Source organism: Coffea arabica, chromosome 8c, assembly GCF_036785885.1.
Source record: "Coffea arabica cultivar ET-39 chromosome 8c, Coffea Arabica ET-39 HiFi, whole genome shotgun sequence".
In the NCBI taxonomy this organism is placed as follows: Eukaryota; Viridiplantae; Streptophyta; class Magnoliopsida; order Gentianales; family Rubiaceae; genus Coffea; species Coffea arabica.
Window position 1 is genome coordinate 33,254,932 of NC_092325.1, and position 22,136 is coordinate 33,277,067.

A 22,136-nucleotide genomic window follows, 5' to 3' on the forward strand; every position below is an offset into this window, starting at 1 on the left:
GGGGTCACCAATCACGAATTATGGACAGATGCACTTAAGTATAGAAACTAGTATTCATATAAGGGCACCAATCACGAATTGAACTCAAAAAATGAATCTTGATAGCAGCAGAATGAAATAGAATAGAATAAGGGAGACGAACGCATGAGTAATTTTTTTTTTTTTTTTTTTGTTTAGGGGCATTCCAATCTTTCGGTCAAACTAATTCCTTAAGCCGGTATTGAATCTTGTCTCAGAGATACACAGTGAAATAGCATACGGAAGTCAAACACATGAGTAATTGGAATGATATCATTTAAAAATAAAAATTAAATAAGATACTGGTAAGTGTTGTTACCAAAAAAAAAACACAATATAAAGGATCTTTTCTTTTCTTAAAATCAATCAACCAAATTAAGGAATAATCCTCAATGTGAACTAATTTATCTATTAAAAAATGTGCACTAATCATTACCATTATTAGTATGACTTATACCACTACTAGTACTACTTATTGGTATCAAATAACTAATATTTTCTTTTCTAAAGTTTTTTCTTTCTTTTTTTAAGGAATATTGATTTTAGATAACTAAAACATTGAATAAAAACTTTGAAATTAAATAGAATAAAAATAATTAATTCATGAACAGTGCATTGAATTTTGCTTATTCTCATTACTAATGGAGAGTCAAATTTGAGAGAAAGAGTTATATTAAGGAATATAATGTGTTTACTGTTTTACCAAAAATATATAATCCAAAATCTATACATGTAACCAAATACTAATAGAACATAAATGCACTTAAACTTCAATTATTTGTTGAATAAAAAATTAAAAAATATAACTAATGATATCAAAGATTCTTGTTTTGTCATATAAAAAAATTTAAAAAGTAAAACTAATTTGGGTGGTAATTGTTTTAGTTTGTTGAAAGAAATAATAAAAAGAAACCAATCGAAGACTTTCCTATGTCCGTGCTTATATGGATACGGAGTTAGCATATAATAAGTTGCAAAGAATGCAACCACTGGGCCAGTGGCTTAGTGGCCACCAGGAAGGGGTTTAAGTCCCTCTTTGAACTGTAGGTGAGGTTTAAACCTCAATTGCAGTGAAAAAAAAAAAAGTTGCAAAGAATGAAAATTATTTGAATTTTCGTAATGGTAATAAATAATAAAACCAAATAAAGTGAACAAGGAAAAGGAATAAGTGGTGAAAAAATAAAGTTAGGATTGAATGTTAACAAAAACAAATAAAAATAAAATAAAATAATTAATAGTTGTTCAAATAAAAAATTAAATTTAAGGCTAAAAACAGGTCTCAACGAGTCGGACAGAAGTATGTTCAAAATTGGTTCAAAAATTAAAAGGAATGTTTGAACTTGACTTGTATTTGATAATTTTTTGAAAGAAATTGATCGAACTTGACGTGAAATTTCTGATGTGTATTCACGAAAAGCTTGGCTTAGCTTGTTTAAAAATCAAGTTTAAGCAAATACAATCAAAGTTAGGCTTGGTTTGGCTTGACTGGAAATTTCACGTTGTATTATATAGAGATTTTCACTCTAATTTGTTGTTTTTTTTCCTTAAGTTTTGTGTTTTGATATTGAAGAAATCTATTATGATGAATTAGGAATGCGATTAAAGTCAATTATACCTATTCAAGGGATCTATTACGATGAATTACGGATGTAATTAAAATCAATTATGTTTATTCAAGAGATAAGAGTATTATATGGTTGTTATTTTATAAGATAAGCAATATACAAGAAGGAAAGAAGCGGAGTTAAGAAAGGAAAGTTTAGACATATTTTTATGAAATTTACTTGCTTTATGTGTTCTTGAACATATCGAGTCAGACAACGTGAAAATCATGATTGGTTTGTTAATATTTTCAAGTTTAAAATTATGTTCGAGTTTGGATTGATATCTAAAGAAATAAACTTGAACAAAGTTGGTTCGGGCCGAATTCAAGTAGAGTACCAAGTTATTTGGTTTGATTTACAAGTCTAATTAACTTTGGCCATGTGGTGATCGAATAAAGTATGGATGTGTCTAATAGGTATCCACTGGACCCTGGTTATCATATATTTCAAGTGTTATATATTTGAAAATGTAAGATTAATTAGAGAAAGTAAGTAAATAAAAAATATATATAAATGTAAAGGATGATAACAATTATTACATATAAATGTATGATAGATTATGTAAATTTTAGATGTTTATCATGTGTGTGTAAGAGTAGTTACCATTTTAATATGATTGCCTTTCTTCATTTCTTCACCAATGATTCTTCCAGCTTACTCCAAGACCCCACATGTTTCCAGTCCCCACCAATTTCTCTTTATTTTTCCTATCATCACCCCATGTTAAACCACTGCTTTATTGACACGCATATGCAGGACCACTTTATTCTAATTTTCTACCCATGGTTGGTGTAATTGGTTGTTCTCATTAATTAGGTCAACAAATGCCACGTTACTTCTCTAGTGCGGGAACTCTGTCCACAATAACAAATTAATAACTTCACATTCGTACTTCAATTCTCTCTCTCTCAATCATCTTTACGTCTGTTCACTCTGTGTCTCACAAGCCCATCACAATGGCTTCAAAGGACCAGGGGCTAGGACGGTTGCCAGGCAGGCCACCATTTCAGAAACTTTTGACGCTCCAAATTAGATGAGCTAATATCAACGCACAAAACAAAGCCACGTCGCAAGTGAAATGAGAGCTGAAGACAACAGCGTCGTTTAAAAAAGTGGAACAAAAAAAAAGAGAAATTGTAAAGAAATACCAAACAGAGTTTGCTACAAATCCCAAATGTTAAGGGTATGAAAAATTCAAAATCAAAATTTGAAAATCAACTTTTGGTATGATCAGGCGGGCTTTAAAACTCTTTCAACTTAAAAGAGGTGAGAAGAAAATAGTGGTAGTGGGTTTTCTCTGAACACAATATATTGTCGCTGCAGCTCCTTATGTTCTTCCAATTCTTAAATAAACCCTATCAAAACGGCATCTAGTCCGAGGTGTGCACAAGATAATTGTGAAAATCCATTGCAGCAACAATACACACCGATTTAACTTGTGGATGACCAAGATAGATATTCATCGAGTAACAAATGCATAGCCGGGCTTTAAAACTCTTTCAACTTAAAAGAGGTGAGAAGAAAATAGTGGTAGTGGGTTTTCTCTGAACACAATATATTGTCGCTGCAGCTCCTTATGTTCTTCCAATTCTTAAATAAACCCTATCAAAACGGCATCTAGTCCGAGGTGTGCACAAGATAATTGTGAAAATCCATTGCAGCAACAATACACACCGATTTAACTTGTGGATGACCAAGATAGATATTCATCGAGTAACAAATGCATAGCCGGGACTTGTGAACGGCCCATCTGAAATCCATTGCATGGTCAACTCTGTCCAAGGTAAATGCTATAGGTAATTTGATTGTAATAAATGTGTTATCTAGTAAAGCTTGATTTGAAAATTACAAGAAGTATGTCATTATCCTTTTACAGAGAACATACATCTAGATGGTTAATTTGTACAATAAAGATCCCGTACAGGGTTTCAAAAAATAAATGACGATGTGTACAAATAAAATAACATAAGCGTAAAAATAACTTAACAATGTGGCCAACTTAAATAACTACACAAACAGTATAAATGACAATGCATAGATTTTGAGAACTCTGTCGAACCTTAAGCTATGTAAAAATGTATTTTACGTATATGCATTTGTTATGTTACAAGTTGATATAAAGGGTGTACACATTGTTATAAAGTGTGTACATATGATTGTAAAGTATGTAAATACTAATATTATACACAAATTGGTTATAATATTTGTTTGAAATGTATATATTATATAGTGAAATATGCTTTGCAAATTATTAGAGTTATGTGATTACCTATTACAGAGAAGATATATATCCATAAAAATTATTTTACAAAATGTTGTAAAGTGTGTACACGTCGTTATAAAGTATGTACATATGTGAACATAAATAATTAAGTGCTTATGATGTGAACAAGAAAATAAAAAACAAATATAATAGACATAATTTTTATGGAGAATATGAAAATTTACTTGAAATCACTTAAATGGGTATTTAAAAATAATAAGGTAATAAATCATATAACGAATCAGACCAAGTAATACCAAGATTTATAAGCTAATGATTTGCTGTATGATAATATGCTACTAATTCACCTTGAGTTTGTCCTGAAAAACAATAGCAAAAAATGCTTTTGTCGAATACAGCACAATGGAGGAAGCTTTGGGTCTTAAAATTGATATGTAGTTTCAGTCAGAAGATGAGGCATACAACTTCTACAATAAGTACGGATTAGTTGTTGGGTTCAGTATTCGGAAAGACTACTTAAACAAGGATAAAGACGGTGTAGTTACATCGAGAAAGTACACATGTTGTAAAGAAGGTTTCAAACGACGGTACGAAGGAGATGTAAAACCAAAGAGAATTCGAGCTGAAACAAAAACCTGATATGAAACTAAAATGAGGATAATTTTGAACAGAGAAACAATGAAGTATCAGGTTCGAGATCTAGTAATCGAGCATAATCACACACTACACATTCCAGAATATGCTTATATGATACATTAGCAAAGAAAAGTATTTCTCAAGGAGTCCAAGCTGAGATTGCAAATGATGCAAGAATATCCTTGAAATAATCCCATGAACTCATGGGAAAAGAGGTAGGTGGATTAGATAATATTGGCTACACTCGTGATGAATTAAAACGTTATCCACGAACAAAAAGAGAGAGGGGATTAAAGTATGGTGAAACTGGTGCAATGCTACTTTCAAAAACAAAAATTGGAGAATCTGTCATTCTTCCACGCTAAGCAGCTTGATTGTGAAGAACAAATTACAAATATATTTTGGGCTGATGCATCAATGCTGATAGATTATACCTATTTTAGGGATGTAGTTACATTTGATACCACATATAAAACTAATAAGGAGTACAGACCATTGGGCGTATTTGTGAGATTCAATCAATTTAGACAATTGGTTATTTTTGGAGCAATCCTATTGTATGATGAGACCATTGAATCATTCAAGTGGGTGTTCGGTACACTTGTAGAGGCAGCTTGTGGAAAGCACCCAAAAACCATCTTCACAGATTAGGATGCAGCCATGGCCGCTGCAATTTCAGTTGTTATGCCTTCAACATACTATGGTCTGTGTACTTTTCATATTAGAGTCAATTTCATGAAACACCTTGGGAACTAATACAAGAATGGTAGTAATCTCCCATATAAATTTGCTAAATGTATGTATGAGATAGAAGATGAAAATGAGTTTATCATGACCTGGGATACAATGCTAAAAGAACACAAACTCGAAACAAATGAATGGTTGTGTGGCATTTATACGTATCGAAAGAAATGGGCAAAATGCTTCATAAAGGCGCTTGGACTGCAGGTATGCGTAGCACCCAACTAAGTGAGAGTCTAAATGCTTCCATAAAAAGTTATCTGAAACTTGATCATGATCTGGTTCAATTTTTCAAACATTTTAATCGAGTCGTGGATGAAAAAAGATATAATGAACTAAGAGCTGAATATCACAGTCGATAGAAGCTGCCAATGCTGGGATTGCAACAGACTCCCGTACTGATTTAGGCAACTTTTATATTCTCCCCATGCATGTTTGTTGCATTCCAGAATAAATATGATGAATCCACTACAATGGCGATCTTGGACCAAAAGCATACTACAATGCATGTGGAATACAGTGTCAGTCGGTATGATGGAGGAAGGGAGAGAAAAGTGACATTGAATTCAATAACTAAAGACATTACTTATAGTTGTAATCTTTTTGAGCAGGAAGGAATCCTATGCTCACATGCTTTAAAGGTGTATAATATGGTTGGAATAAAGTTTATTTTTGATCAATATGTGACAAAGAGGTGGACAAAGAAGGCAAGGTCCGGAGGCAATGTTGATTGTAAGGATAGAGAAATATCATCAGATCTGTCTCTCTCTATTTTCCATCGATATAGGCTATTAACATTCGAAATGGTAAGACTTGCTACAAGAGTTGCCATGTCAGAAGCCGCTACAAAGTTAGTCAGTAGCGTAATGTCTGAATTGTCAAAGAGAGTCAAAATACTATTTTGTGGAGAAATAAATGAAATAACACAGAATAGTGCATCAATGGATCTATGTAAGAAAATACAGGTGCAGAATGCAGCTGGCCACTTTGTGACTCCAACGGGTTTGAAGAAACAAAGTGGCAGAAAAACTAAGAAAGTATTGCGTAGTTGGGTGAACAGGTTTCATTGGCAAAAGAAAAGCTCTAAATTGTCTAAGGCAAACACTCCTGAAATGGTTAGTACTGAATCTTTGATATGGATTTACATAATTATATCATTTCAATTGACTCTACTATCATAAGCCAACTCAGTTGTTGTATATTCTTCTTTTGTCAGTCATCAGAATCCTATCAACCTATCCAAAGCCAAACATCAAGCAAATGTTTGTCATCGAATAATTCTGTGGTAGTAAGTGGCTATTTTTACACTTTACGTAATGTGTATTATAATTCATTGTTAGTTATTTAGTTGTTACAAATTAGTGTTTTACTTGTACACATTGGTTATTAAGGTGTACATATTAGTGATAGGATGTTCATCACATGTTATTTCTTTTTAACATAGTAATATCACATTTTGTACACATTAGTTTCTACGTATTACGGCGATATCTTGATTTAATAGCATTTACATGTTGTTATTTTATGTGTACAAACTGATATATATATGTCGTACGCATTGATTGATACCAAGTATCACTGCTTACTTTGTTTTGAAATATCGTTATTGCATTTTGGACACATGGTTACACCTTTGGATAAAATTTTTTGTCAAATTATTGTTTTGTTTGCACACATTTATTTTTTAAATCGTACAAGTTACAATTATTTATCATTTGTTGTTTAGTTTTGACATCATGTTATTATTCTGATACACGGTGTATTTTATCTTGTACACACTACAAAAAGACATTTTTAAATCTTATGCATAGTTTCTTGAATTTAATGCAGCAGTTATGTATTATATTTATAGTAGCCCATAAGTTTGTAGTATAACTTTACAATTTATTCATTTAAAATGCTCGCGCATGTACTGAATTTTGATTTTTTATAGATTACTTTCAGTTATTTTTTGTTTACATATTGTTAATTCAGTTGAACACGTTGTTATACATTATGTACACATTTGCATCTTAGTTTTCATACATCATAGCATCTTAAATTTTGGACACAATGTGTATTTAATTTTGGCATCTTATTATTTTGTTGTTATACACATTGTAAGTATGACTTTGCACCTAATGTAATGTGCTACTTGTGATAACAGTCATTCAGTAAATCAAATTTTGGATCATCCCCAGTTATTTACTCGGATATGCAGTCTTGTAAGATGGTAAGTGAGATATTGCACTTATGTGAATAATCAAGATTTTGTTAAAATTTATAGTATCTTATTCAGTACAATATTGAAATCTAATCCGGCGAACCTGTAATCACTTCTCAAACACTGGGTGCTGATAATATCCGTATTCAAGGTTGTAATAATCTCCCACTATTTATTCTTAATGATCCTATGAGCAAGTCAAAGTACAGCTCATTCACCGAATTCTTAATGGTGAGTAATTCTTTAAAAAAAAATTTAAAGTTGTTATTTAGAATTATTCTAACCTTGCTACAAGATTATTGTAGGGCATGCTATTATGAACAATGAATATTTGATTTAAATAATTTGATAATTTTTTCAATGATTGCCAGACCTCATTGTGGCTTCTGTGGAAAGGCCAAAAGCAATGCTCCCATACATATAAGCGACGAAGAAGTGGAATTATCTGCAATATAAATGGGTAGAAGCTAATTGCCTTCCATGAAAATCTCCATCAAGAGAACAATATTTACCAATTTCAAAAGTCAATATTAGAATGATTATGGAATATGTATATAAAGATGATGTATGTTGTGACCCTTCGGAACTGGATTGGAACAATGTAAGACTAAAATGATTATCTTTTTTTTTTTATATTAGATAGTAGTTTGAGAATTGCAAGCAATGTAGAATAGTTGAAGACCATTTACATCTCTTGAATTGATTACAACAAGTTATATATTAATCGTGGTGTGCCAACCCTGTCTACCATAAACAAAACATTATGATCACTAGTAATAAAAACTTCATAACTAATGAATTTTGCTCCCAACAGTTACCCAAAAGGAGATAATTCTATACAACACAAGTACAAAATTATTGAGCATCTATGATATAGGTTTGCACATAACTACAAACTACAAGATATTTTTCAATCATAAATTACAACTGGTTTTTCCGTCGGGGAGGGATATTTAACTTTTGAAGGATAGATTCGACCTATTCGTTATGCTCAGTTGCAACTAATATAGAAGCATATTGCACTCAATACTTTCATACTAGTGTGAATACCCGTGCTACGCACGTTGCTGACATTATTTTAAAAAATAAAAATAAAATGATGAACAAATAAAGGTGAAAAAATTGAACCAATAAATTAAAATGTAATATCTGTTTAACAATAGTTTGAAATATAATAGAATTTGTATATTATTCAAGAACTGTCTTTTTTCAGAAGATGGATCCTGAAAAAAAAAATAAAAATTTATATTAAAAATGGGAATGATATATTTCTACAAATGAATGTAGTTGAATGTTGTATGAGAATTGTTAACCCAAAAAATACAATAGTTAATATAGAAATAGCATCAATAGAATTTAATACCATTGTATTGGAATCAAATGAAAATTACGTACCAATAAAATTGGTATAAGAACCCTTACAATTGTATTGTTCTAACGTATTTGATCCTACAGCCAAATTTTCCGTTGACAGGTTATACATACTTCTCCACTAATCTAGAGATTAGACACTTAAACGTTCATTCTGGTAGGCACTAAAAAAAAGTATATGAAAAAGTATATTATTTCCAAATTCCCTCTTAAAGAATGTAAATAATAGTATGTTAATCGCTTTCAATCTTTATTTTGTAATAATGACCGGTACTTCGATTGCACTTGAAAATTTTTAGTCCAATGAAACTACTGGAAATTTCCTGTTACTGAACCTCCCCATCCCACGCGTCCAATTACAAGCACCGACGCGAGGAGATTGTAGAGTAGCTCACTTTTTCCCAACTTTCAGCAAGTAGCCCACCAGCGTCAGCCACACATATTTGCAATTCCAACCCCCCCAAACCCCACAAAACCAACCACCATTTATTGAAAACAAACCAATAAATGCACTGAAATGCCTCCCATCTATACCTCGAATTGCACTTTAACCCACGAATTTTTATTTTAGGTACTTTGACCGCTTATTGTTATTTTTTTGTGCGAAATTATCCCTCTAATTGCTTTTGTCTTTTTGGATTTTTTCACATGTCGCTAACTGCGTCATTCCCTCTGCTATCACTTGTATATTTAAAATCAATTTTTAATATTAAATAAAAAGGAATCTATTAGTTTATAATATGTTCATAATGTAGATAAATTATTAAATTTGGAAAAGGGCGTATGTTCTTATAGGCTTCTTTTCTTTTCTTTTTTGGGGAAAATGAGTTTGTTCTTGTAGGTTTTTTTTTGGATATAGAATTGTTTGTCAAAGATTTTGGTTCTTAGTCCGTACTATGTTTAAACCATCTTTTAATATCCAATTCAATATAGTCTTTTAATTTGGCAGCCTCTATAATTTTTAATTTATTCTTTTGGTTTAATTTCAATTAGAATTTAGAATTTTTCAAATACCAAGAGAACCAGATTTTTTTTTAACCACCGTCTTCAATTCCCCATCTAAAGACCCTTGTGGATTTACCGATTATGAATAGGATAGAAGATGTGGTTATTAGAATTTAAAAGCTACCGCCATACTGTTTCCTATTTCGTTTTTCTTTATTTCTTTTGGGTCAAGGTAATCTTTCATCCTTGCGAGAGGATGGGAAGCTACCGCCATATTGGTGTTTGTGCGTTTTAGTTCATGTTTAACTATCTTGTACTGGACCTACTGAATGTGGTAATGTTGCTTGGACTTGTTTCTCTTTGTTAAGGCAGTCCAGGGAGTTGAATCAATTCACAGTGTGAAAATAAACTTGGTAATCCTGTTATGAATCTTTCTTTCCAGAATGAGGCATTGCAATCTGGTCTTCTTAATACATTAGTTAAAAACATATCTTTATACCATCTGAAGTCTGATAATGTTGGGCATCTTAAATTTGTTAAGAATGTTTTATTAGAATTTAATTCTTCTTTTGGGTTTCCTATAAAATACATTACTATTGTTACTATTAAAAACTCTGCAGCATCTGACTGTATTTGAATATTTCCTTGATCATCTTCAATTTCTTGTGTATGATCTAATATTGATAATTTATCTTGAAGAGTTAGAGCATTATCCCACCAATTTTTTAATTGTCCAGTAAATCCTGAAACTAATAGTGTTGCAATATTTCTTTCTTGAATATTTTTTATTTTATAAGCTAATCTGGTCATTCCCATTTCTTGCAAATTATTTAATACTTCATATTCAACTTTACCATCTACATTCCATTCATATATAGAATCTCCATCATATTTTGTTGTACGAAATTTTGATCTTTTTTCATATTGAATATCTGGAGGGCTGGGTCTAGGATAATAATTTTTTGAGCTTACCATTTTTCAATTTTCTTTATTATTATTATAAATTCTTTTTTAACTTACCGCTATTTTTTCGGACAAAACTGCATCTCTCTCGGCTGCCTTGCTAGGGTAGCCGCCCATGGCTGTGCCTCAACCCCCGGAAGAGGGGGCTTCACCAACAAAGAAGAAATCTTTCTCCCAACTATTCACACAACCAGATACATCTCCAATTCAGATTCGGCAAAACACCACATACAAGGGTGAAGCGGCTGTGGTTTTCTCCAGGGAAGAGGCGGACAGATTGGCAGCACCATACCGCCTGGCTTTGGTGGGTAAGTTCTCCCATGGCAGACCACCATTGGAAGACATCAGAAAATTCTTCATGTCACTAAATCTCAGAGACCAGGTTTCTGTGGAGCTACTGGACTACCGTCACGTCCTCCTCAAGTGTGCAGCAGAAGCAGACTTCAACCGCATCTGGACACGAGGGCTATGGCAGCTTGGTAAGTACCCTATGAGGGTGTTTCGTTGGACCAGAGAATTTCATGTTCATCGTGAATCTTCGCTAGCTCCGGTGTGGGTCTCCTTACCGGCACTGCCGATACATTACCATGATAAGCATTCGTTGTTCTCCATTCTAAACCCAGTAGGAACACCTCTTTTTGTGGACTCAGCCACGGCAGCAGGAACAAGGCCAAATGTAGCTAGAGCTTGTGTAGAGGTTGATCTGCTGAAACCGATATGTTCACGGGTGTGGGTAGCTGTGGCAGGGGAACAAGGCTTCTGGCAGAAGGTTGCGGTGGATGATCTGCCAAAATATTGTTCCTCCTGCTGGCGGCTGGGGCATGCGGTGGACGAATGTAAAAAACCTGCGGAGGACCTGGGTACGATGGCACAAAGGAATGCACGAGAGTATAAGCAGGTGGGTCAGGGAACGGCGTTGGAAGGAAAAGCAAGGGCAGCAATTGTGGTGGAGCAGAATACGCAAGTGGAGAGACAGCAAGCAGCATTGGCAGTTGGCGTACGGGACGCAGGAGCTGGTGCCATATCTGCCCGGGACAGTGTTGCGCAATGTCTGGGTGCGGAGGTGCGGCAGCACGTGATGGTTGCTGATGCAAGAGACGGTGGGCAGGTGTTGGGGACCCAACGTGCAGCAGATATTTTTACTGCAACAATGCAGACAGCGATGGCAGATAATGATCCTAACTGTGGGCAGACGTTAGGTGTCCAAAAGGCAGCAGAGGCTGTTGCCGCACCTGGGGCATCAGTCACCGCTCCAGCATCTGGGTTGACAGAATCTGTTGCCGCAACTGGAGCAAGTGAGGATCGAGCAACAGTGGGGACGGTGGATGTTGCAGCTGCTAATTTGGCAGTGGTGGAGCTGGCTCCAAATGGGGGAAGAGAGCAGGCAGCGGAACTTGGAGAGAAGAGGGCGATGGACACCAGCGGCACTAGCAGCAACTCTGCTTCAAAGGATTTGAACGAAGCAGTTGCGGGTACTGCCTGTGATGATATCCCAAATGAGCAGCAATGGCAGGAGCAAGATATAGGGGATGTGGCTATGGTGCTAGCTGAACAAGGGTCTTTAAGTGCAGCTGAGGAGGAGGACTTAATCGGCGGTGCACATCCGGTATCCGCCATAATGGTGGAGCTCAACATCGATCAAGCCGACGTACTGGACCAACGGGATAGGCGAACAAGGAAAAAAGGCGCTCGGGCTCAGTTCCCATCAGATAGGCAACTGCGGTCATCGGTAACATTATCTCAAAACTCTTTCCAACCTTTATCCCATGATTAGTGGGCTATTTTGGAATATTAGAGGGGTCTCCAAACCCCCCAACCTGCGTCGTCTGATTAAGCTAGTTCGTTTGCATAACTTGAAATTTGTTGCTATTTGTGAACCGAAGCTAGCAATGTCCCAAATAGATTCTATTAAAATGCGGTTACCATTTGATTCTGTAGTGGGTAACTTGTCTGCAGACATATGGGTGCTGTTTAGTGCTCCGATTACATGTACTATAATAGGTAATTCTTCACAGCACATTACGTTACTGGTGCATCACCCGTGGCTACCAAGGTCGCTGTGCTTCTCGTTTGTGCATGCCCGGTGCACGATGAAGGAGCGGCGAATTTTATGGCAAGACCTGTTGACTGACAAACCCACCTCACTTCCGTGGTGTGTCTGTGGTGACTTTAATGTGATCATAGACCCTCACGAGAAGCGAGGGGGGAGACCATTTGCTAGAGCAGAGGGTATGGAGCTACTGTCATTCATGGAGGAGGCGGAGGTCTTTGACGCGGGTTTCTCTGGATCCAGCTACACGTGGTGTAATAATCGGAGAGGCCGCGAACGAATTTGGAAGCGTCTAGACAGGCTACTAATTAATGGAATCTTCTCAGATGCCGTTTCATCTGTGTCAGTAGCCCATCTGGCTAGACATCCGTCAGATCATGCCCCGCTGAGGATTGGTTTGGCATCACGCATGGATAATAAGCCTAGGCCGTTCCGCTTTTTGAATCTCTGGACAGACAGAAAGGATCTGCTGGAGGTTATTCGAAATGCATGGCAGTTAGAGTGTACGGGCTCCCCCCTACGGAAGTTATGTTCCAAATTAGTAAAGGCCCGACGGGTGATACAGGAGTGGAATAAGGAGGCTTTTGGAAATATTTTTATTGCTGTTCAAAGGGCAGAATCGGACTTGTTAGCAGCGGAAAATCGAGTGGAGGAGGAGGATGAATCGGGGGACGCTCAAAGTGAGCTGCAAAAGGCTCAAGCAAAATTGCGGCTGGCGTTGTCCAACGAAGAGCGATTTTGGAGTCAAAAGGCTCTTCTCCCGCCAGCAGTTCCCCGTTCGATATCTAGGTTTCCCTCTGTATCTGGGAAGGTGCAAATCGGCCTATTATGGGGAGATGTGTCATAAGATTGCCGCCCGAATTATATCATGGAAGTCGAAACTATTATCCCCAGGAGGGAGGCTGGTGTTGATCAAGCACGTCCTAACATCCATGCCCATTCATCTCTTATCTGCTGCAGTGGTCCCTGGTGTAATATTTAAAAGCATTGAGAAGCTGTGTTCCAATTTCTTATGGGGCTCATCGCACGAGCAAGTGAAGCACCACTGGATCCGGTGGTCCAATCTATGTTATCCGGTGGAAGAGGGGGGGTGGGGTTTCGGCAAGTGAGGGAGGTGTACAACGCATTCTCGTGTAAGTTATGGTGGTGTTTGAGCACAGGATCATCTTTGTGGTCTCAGTTCATGCGGGCAAAATATTGTAATGGGATCCACCCCTGTCAAGCAACCATCGCTCCGTTTGCGTCGGCAACGTGGCGCCGTATGGTAAATGTGAGCCGGCATGTAGAATTATCTATATTATGGCTGGTGAATGAGGGGGAGTGCAGTTTCTGGTACGATAATTGGTTGGGGAGTGGGGCACTGTTCCTTAGAGTGGCAGATACGCCGCATGTGTCCTTTGCGGAATTGGTGTGCAATGGGAGCTGGAATATCTATCGGCTGACACAAATATTACCGCCGGAGTGTGTTGCTAATGTGGTACGGCTCCCGGTGCCTCGCAGGGGGTTCCCTGACGAAGCTGTCTGGATGCCTACGATGTCAGGGAAATTTTCTTTAGCATCGGCCTACCAAGAGGTCCGCCAGGTTCGGAATAACTCAATGGCTTTCTCCAGAATCTGGCAATCTAGCATTCCATTGAAAATCTCCTTTTTCATGCACCGAATGCTACTGAGAAGATTGCCCCTAGATGACATTCTGGGACGGATGGGGTTTCAGTTACCGTCCAAATGTTTCTGCTGTGTGCCTGCCACAGGAGAGGAACTCGAGCATGTATTTTCCACGGGACAACTGGCCTCCCAGGTCTGGAGTTACTTCCAAAACATGTGCGGTGTAGTCGTCCAGGGCTCCGAAGTACATGCACGTTTGATTACGTGGTGGCTTTCCCCGGCGTTGTCTCGGCAGCAGAGGTTTGTGTTGGATGTGCTCCCTAGTCTCATTTGCTGGAATATTTGGAAGGCCAGGAATAGAGCGGTCTTTGATGGTATCCAGCCGCAAGACCGAGGTATTTGTAATATGATTGCTTACGATGTCAAAGCTGCGTTTGAGATTCGGTTTCAGAAGGAGTTGGGTATGCTGACTTTCCCCCAATTTTATGAGAAGATCTCTTACCCATCCTATGTTTACAATATCAGCGTTGTCCGATGGAAGGGGGGAGGCCAAGGGGTGCTGACACTCAATACCGATGGATGCTCTAAGGGGAATCCGGGTGTGTGTGGAGGAGGGGGGGTGGTCAGGGATTCGAATGGGCATGCTGTGTTTGCGTTCTCGGCGTTCCTTGGAGAGGGCACGAGTCTACGAGCAGAGGCATTGGCTGCCTTGGTTGGCATCCGGTTATGTCGTGCGAAGGGAGTTGAACGTCTGGCTATACAAGCTGATTCATTACTGTTGATTGGGATGTTACAAGGGCGGCTACATTGCCCCTGGCACATTAAGAGAGAGGTGGAGCAAATATTGAGACTGGCGGGGGAACGTCCTATTTTCATGCACTGTTATAGGGAATCGAACAAGGTTGCTGACATCTTGTCCAATGAGGGGGTTTCTCACCCGCTAGAAGAGGTTAGGATTTATGACAGTTGGTACACTATTCCGTTGCTGGCCAGGGGGGAAATTAGGCTTAACAGATTAGGAGTACCTTCCATTAGAAGAATAAAGGGAACTAGGGATTTGGTGTGAAAAACATGGGCATTGCCCTGTAAGCGACGTAAAAGGTTGTGATGTTACGTTTTTATGAATAAAAAAGATGGAATTGTTTTAAAAAAAAAATTATAAATTCTTTTTCTTCTTATTCTATTTATTTGATTATCTTTTTCTTCAAATTGGTTTTCTATTGGTATTACTATATACAGTATTCATTATTACATATCGATCCTTTTGTAAATTTATATTTTACTTGTAAACTTTCTCCATTTGCTGCCATTAATGTTTCTTTTGTTTTTTCACAGTATTTGGTAGGAATTATTCCTTCTTTAATACAACTTGTATCAGCTCCACTATCTATTAGAGCTACATATGTTTCTTTGAAATCTTCTACTGTGATAGTTACTAAAGCATACTATTTTTGGAATGTCATTCTTTCTATGGTATTTAAATATTGAACTTCATCGGTTAATTTTTCTGATATATTTATTTCTTCTGTTTTAGAATTTGAGGTTGAAGGTTGATTTTCCAATAGGGTTAATTTTGCTTCTATTTCTAAATCTTTTGTCTTTAATTCTATAATTTCTTGTTGTAATTGTTTTACTTGTACTTTAAGATTATTTATTTCTGTTTGGAGATCTTTAGTAGTTTCTTTTTTCATTATATTTATATTTGGATATTTATCTATTAATTTCAAAATACTAAAAGGTTCTATTATTTTTTGCATTTTATCTTCTTGAATAATTAAACTTTTTAGTCTTTCAAAATATTCTTTTTTAGCTACTGGGTCTTCAATTTTTCCTATTATATCTAATAAGAATTCTTTGTCTTCTTTCTTAGTTATGACATTTATATATTTTGGACTACAATTACAATTTTCTTCACTTTCTGAACTAGTTATATCATTATAATAATCATCTTCAGAACTTTGATCTTTTTCATTTATTAATAGGTTTAATAATTTATTTTTAATTTCTTCTTCGTTAACACAGATTTCTGAAATTTTTTCTTTTAATTTGCATTTATTTGCTTTATGTCCTATCTTTCCACATTTGTAACAAACAATTTTTCTTTTCATGAAACTTTTCTTTTTAGTTGGTTCATTTTCCTTGGGTTTTTTATGTCTTATTTTCTTATTATATTTTTTAATTTTCTTTTTGTATGCTGATGGTGATCTAATTCAAAGCAAGCTAATATAGTACAAAGTCATGAATATCATATGCCTATAAATAATTCAGATTGGACAATTCCAGAAGAAAAGATAGAACATATCTATAGAATTGGCCCATTAGATTTCAAAACAGCATTATCAGTTAAAACTCATGAAAAAACAATATCCATTCAAGAAGAATATCAATCAATTCCATTATTAAATCATAGTACAATTCAAAAATATTTAAGTAAAGGATATTGATATATTCATATAGGTTTAATACAAATTGCTGTAAAATAACTTATTAAACAAAATATCTCAAGCTTTACACAACATTACAGAAGTAAAACCTTCAACTCCCAAAATAAATACTTTAGATAAAGTAATAGAAGAAAATTCAACTGAAGAAACAGAAAATTCATCAGAAGAATCAATAAATTCAGATCTAGAAGAAAATATAGTAATACCAATAGAAAACCAATTTGAAGAAAAAGATAATCAAATAAATAGAATAAGAAGAAAAAGAATTTATAATAATAATAAAGAAAATTGGAAAATGGTAAGCTCAAAAAATTATTATCCTAGACCCAACCCTCCAGATATTCAATATAATTTTTACTTCTTGTAATGGAGGATGTATAGATGTTAGTATTTGTTCGTCTTTTAATTTCCATTTTTTTATATAAATTAGTTTGAACATTTATTTGGGGTGTACTATATATATCATTTATTCCTAATTTTGACATATAAAATGTTAACCATGTAAAGAAAGGGAAGTCAAACTTTTGTTTATCTAATTCATTTTTCCATTCTATAATTAATTTTTCCTTATATTCAGATTCTAATTGAAAGAACCAAATTCTTTTTTCTGTATTTTCTTCATCTTCAAAATCTTCTTGTAAGTATTCATGATTTATTTTGTACGGTTTACTTATAACATTTATTTTTCCTTTCATTTGTGAATGAGTTGGGGAATACTCTGATTGATTTTGATTTATAACTTCTGGAACAGGAGTTTTATATTTAAAAGTTGAAGTATTTTCTATAGGAAAGTTTATTTCAGTAGATTCATAATTAGAATGTCTAGCTGGTAACCATGAATAACTTGAACTAGGTCTTTCTCTTAATGAAGCAAATCTTATTAAAGTATTTCGATCAGGTTTTTCTATAATATCTTCTGCAGTAGTTTGTTCTATATTTCTTGCTATTTGTGGATTTTTTATTTCAAATTCACTTGGTATTGTTATTTCATTCCATTTTAGTCTTTTTGGAGTATAAGTTGTAGGTCTATCTGCATCTACTTGTAATAAAGTTGTTTCTTCTTTAAGAGTTGAAGTCATTATAAATTTTGGATTTAAATGTGAAGATAAAGGTCTGTAATATATTCTATATATTATTACAAAATTCTTTGTATGTTTTTCAAATTCATTTCCTTGTAGATGAATATCTAATATAACTGAATTCAGGATGTGTGGGTCAGTTAAGTCTATTGAAAAATTTGGAGCACAGTTAAAATATATGGGTCCATTATTACTGGGTAGAAGTGGTTCGAAATTAATGTATCTATTTTTGTGTTTAATACTTCCATATGTTGGGAAATTGTATGAAGAATTTGATTTGTATAATTATTCTGTTGATAGACTTTTTTAATATCTTCTAAGTTTATTGAATTATTTGTACTTGATTCTGCTTCTCTACCCCTTTTAAAAGGTGAGACTATTATTTCTCCTTGTCCTATATTAATTTTTACTTCTTGTAATGGAGGATGTATAGATGTTAGTATTTGTTCGTCTTTTAATTTTCATTTTTTATATAAATTAGTTTGAACATTTATTTGGGGTGTACTATATATATCATTTATTCCTAATTTTGACATATAAAATGTTAACCATGTAAAGAAAGGGAAGTCAAACTTTTGTTTATCTAATTCATTTTTCCATTCTATAATTAATTTTTCCTTATATTCAGATTCTAATTGAAAGAACCAAATTCTTTTTTCTGTATTTTCTTCATCTTCAAAATCTTCTTGTAAGTATTCATGATTTATTTTGTACGGTTTACTTATAACATTTATTTCTCCTTTCATTTGTGAATGAGTTGGGGAATACTCTGATTGATTTTGATTTATAACTTCTGGAACAGGAGTTTTATATTTAAAAATTGAAGTATTTTCTATAGGAAAGTTTATTTCAGTAGATTCATAATTAGAATGTCTAGCTGGTAACCATGAATAACTTGAACTAGGTCTTTCTCTTAATGAAGCAAATCTTATTAAAGTATTTCGATCAGGTTTTTCTATAATATCTTCTGCAGTAGTTTGTTCTATATTTCTTGCTATTTGTAGATTTTTTATTTCAAATTCACTTGGTATTGTTATTTCATTCCATTTTAGTCTTTTTGGAGTATAAGTTGTAGGTCTATCTGCATCTACTTGTAATAAAGTTGTTTCTTCTTTAAGAGTTGGAGTCATTATAAATTTTAGATTTAAATGTGAAGATAAAGGTCTGTAATATATTCTATATATTATTGCAAAATTCTTTGTATGTTTTTCAAATTCATTTCCTTGTAGATGAATATCTAATATAACTGAATTCAGGATGTGTGGGTCAGTTAAGTCTATTGAAAAATTTGGAGCACAGTTAAAATATATGGGTCCATTACAAACATTAGTTTGAATCATAGAAAGTAAAGAAGTTTTAGAACGTTTGAGTCTAGTATCTCTTAATGCTAAATATATGGGAGCATCTACTCCTAGATGGAATAAAGGTTTTATAGCAATTTGTATTAAACCTATATGAATACATCGATATCCTTTACTTAAATATTTTTGAATTGTACTATGATTTAATAATGGAATTGATTGATATTCTTTTTGAATGGATATTGTTTCTTCATGAGTTTTAACTGATAATGCTGTTTTGAAATCTAATGGGCTAATTCTATAGATATGTTCTATCTTTTCTTCTGGAATTGTCCAATCTGAATTATTTATAGGCATATGATATTCATGACTTTGTACTATATTAGCTTGCTTTGAATTAGATCCTAATTTAAATTGTCTAAGAAATGCAGCCATGTTTTATATTTAATTAAATTTTTACCTAACCTGGAACAATCGAGCACTATGCCTGGAACATCCTATTTTGGACTTACCAACGGTCTTACAAGGCATCAAGTCTTACCAACGATTTTAGTAAAAGTTTAATTTAATATGTAAACATAAATGCATGAATTAGCAAATTTAAAGTAGAGAGATAATTCAAACAGGATAATAAATTCAAAGTCTAAATATGCATGCGTATAATTTGTCTGAGTGTGGCTCTGATACCACTTCTACCCAGGCTGCTATCTATGAATGATTGCATAGAAAAGGATTAAAAGTAATTGAACTTACTGGAAAATTGAGTTGACAACGGAAGCTTTCTTTATAATACATTTGGAATGACTAATATCATTTGGACTCTTTTTGTCTGGAATAGGGAATATTTCTACAGATTGAGTATCTGTAGGAATTAATTCATAATAATCCAGGGTTTTTGAAGGTTCATCTGGTTGCCAATAACATTTTGGAGGAAAGATTCTTTGAATAAGCTGATTGAGTGTAGAATATATTGGTATTTCTTGGAATCTTGTCAGAGTAATATGTTGAGTGAATGATTTTGTGAAATAGGCTTTTTCTACCGATTTTTCTGGAGATTTTGGAATTTGCTGGATTGGTCTAATTTGGGATGAAATTAAGGTACAAGCAGCTTGACTATAAGTCAATACTGGAAAATCTGATAATAATTGAAATCTATTTTGAGTTACAGGAGTAAGACTCATCTCATAATCCTGAGGAGTCTTTGGCCTGGAATTTCCTGCTTTTGAATCCATATTCCTGCAAAATTTAACAAATAATTCTGTTAATTTTTTCTTTAAACTGTTTGATTTGGTTGTTATAATACTGAATATTTTCTTGAGGATATCCAACTTTTTTGAGGACGTCTTTGAAAATTATATAGGAGTTAATTTGTCTTTGGAAAAGAAAAACTTGTTCTTTTGGAGTAGTGGCAGCCCAAAAGCTGTGTCTGATATGTATTGTATCATGGTTTTGAATTTGATGGTAAGGAATGGGTTGAATTTCAGTTTCAGAGGTTTTGATATAATAGGTAGAATGTCTGTGTGAGATATTTGAATCTCTTCTTCAGAAAATAGGATTATCTCTTTCTGCTCGTAATCTTCGAATGTATTCTTGGTGAGTTTCACGTTCCATTTCCCTGTAGAAATTCTCTCGTTAAAAAGTCGGGGAGAGAATTTTCTTCTCCCTTTATAAATTCAATTTCGAAATCAAATACAAATAAAATAGCTTGCCATCTTGCAAATATTTGTTTTGAGACTATATTTTGAACATCCTTTTGCAAAATCTCTTTAGCAGATTTACAGTCTATTCTGATTAAAAATTTCTTATTGTATAAATCATCTTGAAATTTTGATATACATAAAACTATGGATAAAATTTCTTTTTTAATTGTCGAATAGTTTTTCTGAGGATCAGACCATGTTCCTGAATGAAATCTAACTAATTTTTCTTTTGAATCATTTATTCTTTGTTTTAATATTCCTCCATATCCTAATTCTGATGCATCTGTTTCAACTATCATGAATGCTTTAGGATGAGGTAAACATAAACATGGTAACGATTCTATTTTTTCTTTTTAATATTTTATTTTTTGAGTATGTTCCTCTGTCCAAGGTTTTGGATTTTTCTTTAATCTATTGAATAATATAGAACATTCTTGTCTTAATTTAGGAAAGAAATCTGCTATATAATTTAAACATTCTATAAATCTTTGTAATTGATTTTTGTCTTTTATCTCATCTGAAAATTTAGTAGCAAATTCTAAAGCTCTATTAATCGGTTTTATGGTTCCTTGATATATATTATGTCCTAGAAACCTTATTTTAGTTTGAAATAATTTCATTTTTGGGGCAGAAACTACTAATCCGTTTTTCTTGACTACTTTTAAGAATATATTCAAATGTTTGAAATGTTGTTCTATTGATTCAGAAAATATTAATACATCATCTATATAAACTATACTAAATGAACTGTAAGGATTAAAAATGTCATTCATTATATTTTGAAATTCCGATGGTGCATTTTTTAATCCAAATGGCATTACGTTCCATTCATAATGTCCAAAAGGTGTTGTGAATGCTGTTTTATATCTATCTTTAGGATTTATTAATATTTGCCAGTATCCTGATTTTAAATCAAACTTTGAAAAAATCTTTGCATTAAAAAGTCTATTAAGTAAATCTCTTTTATTAGGAATGGGATATCTAATCCATTGTAATACTTTATTCAATAGTTTATAATTTATTACTAATCTTGGAACTCCTCTTTCTTTTTCTGCTTGATTCATAACATAAAATGCAGCACAGCTCCAAGGGGATTTTGAAGGGGTAATTAATTTTTTATTTATTAATATTTTTATTTCTTTTTTATAGAATTCTAATAATTCAAAATTCATTTGTATTGGTCTAGTTTTAGTTGGAATATTTTTTTCATCAAATCCTGTTTCATAAGGTAATTCTATCATGTGTTGTTTTC

At 33.9% G+C, this 22,136-nt stretch overlaps 2 protein-coding genes across 2 annotated transcripts; both read left to right on the forward strand.

The window, feature by feature from the left end:
• Positions 1-5,696: 5,696 nt before the first annotated feature.
• On the forward strand, positions 5,697-6,404 carry LOC113705926 (protein FAR1-RELATED SEQUENCE 4-like). The gene has a single exon (XM_027227830.2). The coding sequence runs from the start codon at positions 5,697-5,699 to the stop codon at positions 6,402-6,404; it is 708 nt and encodes a 235-aa protein (XP_027083631.2).
• A 6,214-nt stretch (positions 6,405-12,618) lies between these two features.
• Positions 12,619-13,602, forward strand: LOC140013485 (uncharacterized). Its single transcript, XM_072062779.1, has one exon. The coding sequence runs from the start codon at positions 12,619-12,621 to the stop codon at positions 13,600-13,602; it is 984 nt and encodes a 327-aa protein (XP_071918880.1).
• Positions 13,603-22,136: the final 8,534 nt, after the last annotated feature.